Source organism: Clupea harengus, chromosome 7 (genome assembly GCF_900700415.2).
Source record: "Clupea harengus chromosome 7, Ch_v2.0.2, whole genome shotgun sequence".
NCBI classification, from domain to species: Eukaryota; Metazoa; Chordata; class Actinopteri; order Clupeiformes; family Clupeidae; genus Clupea; species Clupea harengus.
Genome location: NC_045158.1, coordinates 17,725,401 through 17,736,346, shown reverse-complemented (window position 1 = coordinate 17,736,346; position 10,946 = coordinate 17,725,401). Strand labels below are relative to the sequence as shown.

The window sequence follows — 10,946 nt, the reverse complement described above, 5'->3', positions numbered from 1 at the left end:
GAGAATCATTCAGCCGGGCTGACGGTAGGTCCCCAGCCTCATCACAGCTCAACGTGACTGATTGGGTTTTAAAGCACGTACGGACACAAAAAAAAATCCCTTATTGTCTCACAAAAACCATGTCTACCTACTGTACTGTAGCCATGATCAGACTGGAGATGAGTGTGTGAGGGGTTCACAGGAACAGCACGGATAGTTACTCCCCCCCCCCCCCCCCCCCCATGATAAAGCTACCTATGTCTGGTTTTGAGTACTGTTACTGTGAGATGCGTCATCACAGGAGAAATCACATGATTGTGGCTAGTACGTGGCTCATTTGTCTATTCGAAAGCTTCCCGGTAATACAGTTTGTTCTATGTGAAGAAGTCAACTCAAAAAAGGAAGCCATTCATCCAAGGAAAGAAGGATCCCTTTGATTTAAGTGTTAAGGGAAAATAAAAAATACAAACCACATCTAAAATGCTTCTATGTATTGAAAAGCACTTAGTAATGTAAAAAATATGCATAGAAAAATCTTGGTGTGAGTAGACAAACAAACAAAATGGGAGAGAAAGGCGTACACTGAAATGATTCCGTCGCCGTAACGGCCAACGGCTGCCATTTTGTGTGTTGGTTTCCGAGGTACTATGCAGCAGGGCGGAGCCATGCCCATATAAGGCTTTTGTGGTGCGAAATTAAACCTAACTGGTACATCATGCATAACTCGCCATCTACACATGGAGCTTTCACTGCAAATATATAGCCCTAAGGTCCACACGTCACCCTAGTTGTTCCACAGCTTCTCAGGCTTAGTAATTAGAGCTACTGGCTACTAGTCTTGCACAGAGTCTCCTTACCTAACTAGCAGCTAAACGGTGGGTGGACATTGACCATGAGGAGCTGTAGTTGTAATAAGCCCATTATTACAGCTGTGTGAGTGGTCTGAGAATACAGGCGTGCGCTGAAGTGGTATGTTCAAGGGAAAAGAAGACAAAAGTGTCACATCCTACTAGTCTATGATTAGAGAATGCTTCCCCTTTTCAGAGTCTCACATTTCACTTTAGTTGCGTGGTGCTTTCCCGATCGCGTACAAATGCAGCATTGAAGGCTTCTCAGCAAACGAGTGGAGGCTAAAGGCCTCGAATGCGGAACCGTAAAAAAAACCCTATCCATCATCTTCATTATCATCATCATTATCATCATCATTATCATCGTCATTGTCGTCTCTTCATCACAGGGTTTAAGAGTTGAAATCCAGGACAGTTAGGCATTAGAAGTGTTTAGTTTCAAAAGCATCAAACGTCTCTTGCTCTAACTCAAAAGGAGCAAGGATAATTCCCATTGGTCTGCATCACACCTGCCGGAGCCTGTTTCAATGGAGGCAAGGGAAGCGTCGAGGCTCCGCAGACGATTGCACAACACTCTTAGCACAGGTGTGTGGGGGAATGTGTGTGTGTGTGTGTGTGTGTGTGTGTGTGTGTTTGTTTGTGATCCGGTGTAATTGGGGGCAGGAGTTCTTGAAGAGAGAATCATCAGTGTAAGTGCACATACATGTCTTCCATTGAAGACGAGGGGGTACAGAAGTGGAACTTTGCAGGGTTTCAAAGTGGGGGTGGGGGTTTAACATCACTGCTTGGAGATAAAGGGTGCAGCCCCAAAGGGGTCTAGGTCCACCTGCGGTGGCTGCTGCTGCTGCTGCTGCTGTGGGGGTCCGCTGCAGATGACCAGCTCGGTGAAAGGCACCGCCCCAAAATCGTCCATGATGTTTCCGCTACCCCCCAGGGCCCCCCCGTGCAGCGACCCCGCCCGCTGCCTCCCATTGGCTGTGCCCCCGTCGCCCCCGTGCCCCGGCGGGTGGAAGGGCTTGGCCCCAAAGGGGTCCAGCGGGGGGGCCAGTGCGTGGTCCTCTGAGGGTGGCCCCTTGTCCTTGGCCCCATCCCCGGGCCCTGCGGCGGCGACACTGATGTTCTCCTTGGAGTCGGAGGCGCTCAGGAACTCGTTGCTGCTCTGCGAGTCGCGGCGGCCGACCCGCCTCAGTCGGCGCGTGCGCTCCGGCGTGCGGAAGCTGGGCTTGCCGCCCTTGCGGCCGCCGGTGGGCGTGCCGTGGTGCCGCTTGCTGCCATTGCCCCCGGGAGCTCCATCGCCGGCACCGGCCGCTGCCTCCTGTTTGCTGCGGCGTTGCCGCGACGACAGCTTCTGCAGGCTGCGCTGCTGCTGCTTCTGTTGCTGCTCCAGCTGCTCCTCAGCGTCTAGCTCGCCGGCGCTGCCTTGCTGGTCGGCATGCTGCTCCTGAAGCTCCTGCAGCACCAGCAGCTCCTCCTCCTGCTGCTGCTGCTGCTGCTGCTGCTCGCCACTGGTGCTCGCAGGCTGGCTAGAGGGCTGGAAGGGGGAGAAACCAAAGGGGTCGATTGGCAGCGTCACCGGCTGGCTCGACTGCCCTACTTGCCCCGGGTGGCTGTTACTAGGGGAGACGGGAGGGGTTTGGGGAGGGGGCCGGGAGAGGTTCCGGGAGAAGGGCGCTTGGCTGAAGACGTCGGGCTCCTGCCCTGCCGGGGGAAAGGGGGCTCGGCTGAACACATCTGCGGTGGTCTCAGGTGCTGAGCTCACAAACGGGACGAACCCAAATACATCCACTCCCAGCACCCCTCTTTCGATAACAGCACCCCCACTCACTGCTGATGCTGATGCTGCCTCGCCTGTCACCTTGGTGATGGCTTGGTCTCTCGGCAGCCTACCTCCACCTCCTGCTGCTCCAGGTTTGGCCTTCCTCTGCTCTCCGTCAGAGTCATCCTCTTCCTCCCCCTCCTCTTCGTCATCTGAGTCCATTAGGAGAGGCCGCTGTCCTAGCACCTCCGGTTCGACCTCATCGGGCTCGGCCTCCTCCGGCTCGCTGTTGAGGCCTTCGTCCTCCTCCGCCTCCTCCTCATCCTCGCTGCTCTTGGGTGATGGTGGGTCTGACTCGAAGTCGCTATCGGACTCGTCGGGGCAGCGATGGGGTGCGGGGCCCGACGTGGCCTGACGTCTGCCTGCCCGGGGTTCCTTGGCTGAGGAAGACGAGGAGGGCGACAAGGAAGGTGGAGGCTGGGTGGCGGTGGCGATGATGATAGGATCTTCAAACGGGGCAAGGACTGGGGTCACAGCTGCTACTGGTGTACTGGGCTCCACACTAGGCTGATCGGGGCTGCACACACCACTGGGACCTAAGAGATAGAGAGAAAGAGAGAGAGAGAGAGAGAGAGAGATCAATAAGTAGTCAAATGTACAGTACATGATGATACACATGGATGAAGTGATGGGAGTGGAAATTGCATTACTCTAAAGGCAATTTGACTACGACCAGTCACTCAGTTCAATTCCTTTTAGAGAGGGAGACCGTAGCATACTAGGCCCTGGCTCAGAGGGCTTGCACCAGTGACCACTGGCATACTGGGCCCTGGCGCTGGTCTTTCACCAGTGACCACTGGCCTACTGGGCCCTGGCGCTGGTCTTTTTTTTGTTACATGAAAATACGCATCAACAGATAATCTGTAAACCAAATGTGGTCCAAAAAATTTGATTAAATTAGAAACAAAAAAGATTTACCCTCAAAGCTACAGTATGCTCCAGAAAGGCTGTTGTACAGATGGGCAGTGTCTTAACACTGTCAGGCTTTAGGGATAACAATGTGCTGGGGTGGACGTGGGGGGGGGGGGGGCATCTTAAGAGCAGGAACATGATTGCTGCTTTTGTTTCCGCCAGTTTAACAGGGCTTCTTAGCTCGAGTAAGTTCTGTAATATGACTATGGCGAGGTATTAAAAAAAAAAAAAAAAAATCACAAAGCTGGATTACTGGCTGATGCTCTCTTTTTGGAGTGTTCCTGGGTGTGACCTTCCATGACATCTCTGGGGCGATGTCTCCCCCCCCCTTTCCCTTTCCCTTTCCCTTGGGCGAGAGACAAATCCCAACAGTTTGTGCAGTATTAAAACAGAAGGCGTAAAAGAAAGAGAATTAGAGAACTCATATGGTAGGAAAGCTGCTCTCCTCTCCTCTCCTGACCTACTCGGCCAACCCCCCCCCCCCCCCCCAACCCCCCTCTTGGCTGGCTGGGACAGTGCCTGGCCCGAGACCAGATGCCGCAACCCGGCTGAGACACAGCTCTCCAAGCCCAGCTGCCCTTCGCACAGTCCACCAAATCGGCCCACGCGGCAGACGATTCCGGAGCCTATCTGGTCCGGATCCGGCGGTGACCTGGTGGACACGGGTAGAGCCGTGCATTTACCGAAAGTGTCACTGAGCAACAACCATGGTAACCAAGACAGAGAGTGTGTTTATTTTTTTAAAGACTACCATTTAACAACAGATTTATTGAGAGACTTTCATTATAGAACAGTCACATAAACTCTTTCGAGGGTCAAATGGCATCCATGGTCAATTCAACCCATTTTGTGTCTCTGTAATGAATAATACAAAGTAAGTTAGTTCACACTGTACTGATTTTGTGTGCATCCCTTTTTTTTCCAAGTTGTTTTCTGCCTTGCCAGTTGCCACAGACTGTTTACGTTTGCAGCTTTTAAAATTTCAAATACGCTTTCGGTCACTGACAGATGGAGGCTACAAACTCAATTTTAGGCATTTTTGTCACAACACACACAGGTTACAGCATGCAATAAGTGGCGCAGGAAATAAATAAATGAATAGAGCACATGCCACTCCACTTTAAATACATTTCACACTCTACCCTTCCAGAAACCAAATTACTTTTGGGGCGATATGCCACAGTGATGGAACTGGAAGACACGACAAAAAAAAAGTGATAGTATTAACTAGTGAGCTTTGAAGCGGATCTATTTATAATGTTCCTGTGGCTGCGCGTTCCCCTCTCTCTCCAGGAGTACAGTGCGACCCCATGCTGTGCAGACACACACGAAATCTGCTTGCCTCCCTGCGTTCCAAACTGGCAGCTCGAGCAGGGGGACAAGCCAAGACTGGAATGAAGACGTGTAGAGAGAAAAAAAAAAACATATCTAAATTCAGAAGGGGATTTTATTTTGGGGGTGGGGGGGGGCATGCCTAGATAGAACCTGAGCATGAATCCAATCTGGGCCAGTATATGAACATGAGAAGTCGATCCTGGAGGGTCTGTATGGGGCATGGGTACGTGAGTGGACCCAACTCTTCAGAGAGCACTTCCCGTCCTAACTGGCACTTCGACTAGTGCGTAACTAGCAGTTACATTTCTGCACTTCTTTTTCTTTTTTATTTCATTTTGTTATATTTCTTATGTAAAGTAGTATTTATTGTTACACCAGGTTCTATTGCTCGTAGCTTGACTATTCTCTCCCTTGTACGTCGCTTTGGACAAAGGCGTCTGCTAAATGACTAAATATAAATGTGAGTGAAAGAGCTGCGAACCCTGCAACCTTGTATAATAATTTGAGATGGGAATGGATGTCTGGTGTATGGATACATCAAGGCCATCCTGGTGGGGTCTGCATGGACGGGGTGCATGGAGAGAGACAGAGGGAGTCCAGAGAGCGGCTCACCCAGTCACAAATCTCCATAAGATCTGGGCCAAATCTGTCCTGTAATGATCTGCACCGGGAGGAGCAGGAGGAGGAGGAGGAGAGAGGTATGGCAGAAGGGAAAGGCTCAGCATCTGTTTGGGCTCTGCCATCACGGATTACATGACTACACGACACATCCAATCAAGACCTGACATCTCCACAGCAGAGGGCACAATAGAACATCTCTTATCATGCAAGGAGATAGAGAACACCTGGTAGCACACACACACACACTCATTATCTGGCCGATGTTCTTTTGAGTGGTGGAGGGGTTGATGTAGTCAGATTAAGGGTGTAGGGGAATTCCCTCTAACAAGGTCTGACGACACACAAGGTTAACAGGCCGGTGTGTGTGTGTGTTAGTTTCTTTGTCAGAAGGGAGGGGTACCCTTGCAAGGCGTGATGACACAGAGGGTTTAAAGAGCTGTTGTGTGCGCATGTGTGTGTGAGACAGAGGGTTTAAAGAGCTGTGTGTGTGTGTGTGTGCATGTGTCTGTGAGACAGAGAGGGTGAAAATATACTGGCCAAGTCATGAAATGCAAGGGACACCACATGGCCTCCCAGAGGATTAGCCATAAGCACCATGGTGTGGAGGGACCAACTGCTGGAGAAGGCATCTGTCTGCTCAACGACACCAACAGGTCTGTTCTGTAATCAGTCCAGGCTGCCAGCGGCCCACTCTCATGTACGATATGCAGCAGGATGACTCAGGGTCAGTTCTCCTGTGCGGAGTGTTATTACGAACCCAAGGCCTTCTCCTCAAAAATCGTATCGTGCTATTCTCAGACATACTGCCTTTGTATGAATATGCTAGACAAAAAGTTTTCTAAAGCAAGTACCACTCGCCCCTATAACCACTCAGCCATTAACATTGCTAGCATCTCATCTCTTGCTTTTAGGGTGAATGGTCCGTGACACACAAACATTTAAAAAACAACTAAACGATCAGCTCCGCAGCATTCTCAGTAGAGCTGCCTCAAACATGCCTTCCTGTGGCTGCATTGGTTTCAGTGCAGCAGCTCCTGGTGCGGGATGGACACAGAGTTTGGCGTTTGGTTGTGTTAGCGCTCATCAGTTTTGTGTGTCTCTGAGGAGTGATTGTTGCTGTTCACTGGTGCTTTCCTAATGGGATTAAGGCTACATAAACTACGGAGAGCAGAAACCCCGACTCCCCCCCCTCCTCAACATTAGTATTCAGGCAGACTGAAGCCACATCCGTTTACAGTCTTGTTTGAAATGCGGCAAACAAACCAAAGGTGTGTGTCAGAAAGATGAACTACTCACTCGGCCCCTCTCCTTGGCTTACATACAATCTCCAAGAGTATCAGGATGTTATTACCTTAGCATAATCTGACTGGCGCCCTTCTCTTTTTAAAACGTTACACTCCTCTGTATCAACCTATGTCATGTGACTGGCCTTCCTTTACAGTCTGCTATGACAACAGGGAAACAGTCATTTGGATAAATCATTTTGCATTGGTACATTTCTCAGATCACAAACATTGTCAAAACTTGCGGATAACAGCATTTTCTTTTTAAATTTTGCAAATGCTTTTGTATATTCATGCGAAAGGGTATGAAGAATCATTAGCTGTTAAGTCTTATCCTCCCCCAAAACATCTAGGTATGTCTTCATTGTGTAAGTCATGACATGCAATTAGGTCCAATCAGTCATTATGTGTCAACCATGTTTCAGTGACATGGTACTTTTGGAATGTTTGATCAATTACTTGATTGTTTACATGTGATTGATGAGGATTGATTCAATGTCAAAGGCAAAAGGTGAGTGTAAAACCTCATAGGCCACCAAGCCAGAGTGGATGTGCCAGGCCAGCATCAGTGTGACACTATATCAGACAATGTGTTCGGTCATATCTTCACCACTAGGCTATACAGAACACAACATATTACCTTCCTTATGGGAAATCATCCACAGGGATCGCATTCACAAGAAAGGGAGGGGTTTTGTTAAAAAAAAAAAAAAAAAAAAAAGCAGCATGCCAAATTACGTGTGTACTGTATGTGGTCATTTGGGTCAATGTAAACCTTCACCACAAAAACAGCATTAGGGAATGGTTTGGTGGACTCAAAATAATGCTGATTACTGCTCTATCCATTTTACTTTATCAATGGCAAAGTTCTTCTCCTGAAGGAAGGTGAAATGTCTATGATCTATCATGGTGGGATAATACATGACATTACTTGGTTCTCGGAGAATGTATCTACATTATCCCAGTGTTTCTCAACTCATAAATAACTGAGTGAAAGAGATACATTAAAAAGCTACATTTTAAATAAGGAATACATTTCCGGGATACAATTTTATATTGACAACATGACTTTTGGTGGCACTGACATATTTACTGATTATTTATTTTTCAGAAGCGTGGGCTTTTGCAGGTAATTCACTGTGTGGTGCTATTTGAACATGTTAAGGATGATTTGAGAAATGCACCAAAGCGTCTGAGAAAAAAAACTGTAAAATACATAACATGGTCAAATAAATCCCCAATCAGACAAACACAAGAGATTAAGACAAAAAAGAACAAAAGAGCTTTTCACAGCCCATTCTAACCATATTGGTTTCCACAGCTTGGTCACTCTGAAATTGATTTGGAGTCATGATGTAGTCCATGTTTCAGATATTATCATGATAAGTTAGACAGTGTATCTGACAATTACTACAAGATCAATCTAGACTGTGTCCAAATAAGGAAACAGAATAGTTCTTCAGATCAAGCATCTCTAAAAAAGTCTCTAGTAATTTGACTCATTTGGGAAACATGATGTAATAGCGCATTCTGGTATTTGAAGTAAGACAGCCATATCAGTTACGTAAATAAGATGAATCAGAACATCTTGCCCTTGTGGTACAGTGGTGGTTAGACCCTACCAACCTAGAACACAAATACCCGTGCACTGGACTTTGGCCTCTGGAATAAAAACCAACCAGGGAAATATGTGAGGCTTTTTCAATGTTTTTATTTTTCATTAGCATTTTGAAAAAGAGACACAGTTACAGAATGTTACAAGGTCATTTACAGAAATTTCTATCATCTGGCATCTGTGTACAGAGCATGTATAACCTATGCACCTAAATGCATTATATAGGTGTGTGTATAGTTATATATATATATTTTTTTATTTATGTGCTTTGTATATGTCTGTTTCAATATTTGCATGAGGTCTTAGTCAGAAGGTGCTGTCGGCTAAAGGTCTTCAGCTCTTCCAGCCAGGTCATAACTCACAGTTCTGTTTGAAATGAGCAGTAGAGGACAACCATGGTTCTTGTGTGAACACAGAGTCATTTGGGGCAACAGATCCCTTTGTAAGAGGAGAATGAAGTGTGTGTGTGTGTGTGTGTGTGTGTGTGTGTGTGTGTGTGTGTGTGTGTGAGTGTGAGTGTGTCAAAGAGAGCGAGAGCGAGAGAGATAGATAGTTTGTGTGTGTGTGTTTGTGTGTGTGTTTGTTAGCGTGCGGGTGTGTGTTGACGTGTGGCAGAGAAGGCCTGGAAACCCAACTGGTTTAGTAGGGAAGCACCACCCGGACCTGTTAGCACGCAGCCTTAGCCTTTAGCGTTAACCCCTTAGACCCCAGCAAGCATGACCAGAGACTCATGACCGAAGCAGGCCTTCAAAGGGGCCCGGTTAGCTCAGCTAGGCTGATTACGAATCGACCCAACTGGTTCTGTAGGTCTGCATTAAAGCACTTCTGTTACACGCTAGTAGTGCAGTATTAGTATTTAACTTTTTTTTACATTATTGTTTTAATGCAACTTCTATTAACCAGATGCAATCTTTCCACCAATATCCCACTCAAACAAGATGTTTCTGAGAATGGCTGTCTTACTTAAAACAACATGGCAAGAGAATTGATAAAAAATCATAATGAAAAAATGAAAGATAAAAAAAGAAAAAAACTTTGTTCTGAAATGCGTGTGAAGCAAATCAGAACTTGCGTGGACTCAGGAGATGAAAGAACAAACCAACAAAAACAAACCAACAAACAAACTAATTAAATGCATGTAGCACAAACACATAGAATCCAGCTGAAGGATTCTCTCTGGCTTCATATGGTCGACTTACCTTTGGCAAACAGAAAACTTGTATAAAACGTGACAGAGTGAGGGTGTGAAAGAACAAGCCCATCCCTGCCCTCTACAGTGTACCTCACGATGGGGCACTGAGATCAGTTTAGCTTGGGGTTAGTGACGGATGAGGTATATGAGTGGTTATGTCATCACCTTCTTCACCAGGGGAGATACAGCATTATGGGTTGGTTTTTTTCACAAGAGCCAGAACCAAACCCCCTGGAACAACTGAGATATCTCAAGCACAATAGGAATGCCAAATTTCAAGAGCTTTTAGTTGGTGAAGAAGGAAAATATTAATAATACATTTTATTTTTTTTTAAAACACATGCAGAAGCGAAAACATGGTTTCTAACTGTTGAAGCGCTTTGCTTCACAGAAGACCACTGTTTTTTGCACGCTCAAAAGTTTCAACAGATCAAGGACACACAAACTGAATAACAATGTCCATAATGCTGGAATCCTCCCCATGCTAATATGAGATGAAGAAAGAAAGAAAGAAAGAAAGAAAGAAAGAAAGAAAGTAGAGAGACAAATAAAGGAGAGAGAGACAAAGAGAGGCTCCTATACCACAACCTGTAGCGGTTGTGAGAGATAAAGTCCTACTCAGTTCTTCCAAAGCAGAGAACTTCTTTCTATGGAACCGAACCCCTTTCTATATGCCAGCACACGACCAAAAGCCTGGAATGAAATCCACTCAAGCAGTGGATGGCCACCTGCTAGTGAGTAGCTCACAAGTAAAACCCAGAGATATGTAAAGAAAATATGCCCGGTAGCCCGGTTTCTGTCTTCTTCTGCACCCAACCGTCCTCCATTCCCCCCCCCCCCCCCCCCCCCCCCCCCCCCCCGACCTCAAACTAAAAATGGAGCAGCCTGATAACGGGCAGCTCACCAACTCGTCACAGCTTTAAGCGTTAAACAATTAACAAAAATAAACAAAGGTAAATCAGGAAACAAAACAAACATTGGGGCATCTAAAAGGCAGCCAGCATGACGTCTGTTTTTGACTGTAGTGGTGTGTTTCACCCTAGCCTGTGGAATCACCTCAATATGTCCTTGAGACGCAACTCTTTCTTTAGAAAACTGTAAGAAAGAGTGTGCTTTGCCCTTCTTTCAAGGCGATCCAAAGAGAGATACACCTGTACTATAACAGACTGTAAACATGCCATCTCTGCTTATTCACAGCTTCTTTACTTTGTGATTTAGCTTGTCTGTCATTTCTAAGTTCTCCCTTCTCTTGTAATGACATTTGATCAGTTTTCCCTGAAGCAGTCGCGTTGACCATTCACATATCTATGGGCTATATTACACGCTGACATGTCTGCTGGACACA

General features: G+C 46.8%; 1 protein-coding gene across 1 annotated transcript in view; it reads right to left on the bottom strand.

Annotated features, from left to right (window-relative positions):
* Positions 1 to 1,159: 1,159 nt before the first annotated feature.
* Positions 1,160 to 10,946, bottom strand: part of bmp2k (BMP2 inducible kinase) — a 61,722-nt gene continuing 51,935 nt past the window's right edge. The window contains exon 16 of the mRNA XM_012835123.3: positions 1,160 to 3,179. Within this exon, the coding sequence (XP_012690577.2) occupies positions 1,606 to 3,179 (1,574 nt within the window). The 3' untranslated portion in view covers positions 1,160 to 1,605. The remainder of the gene's footprint in view (positions 3,180 to 10,946) is intronic.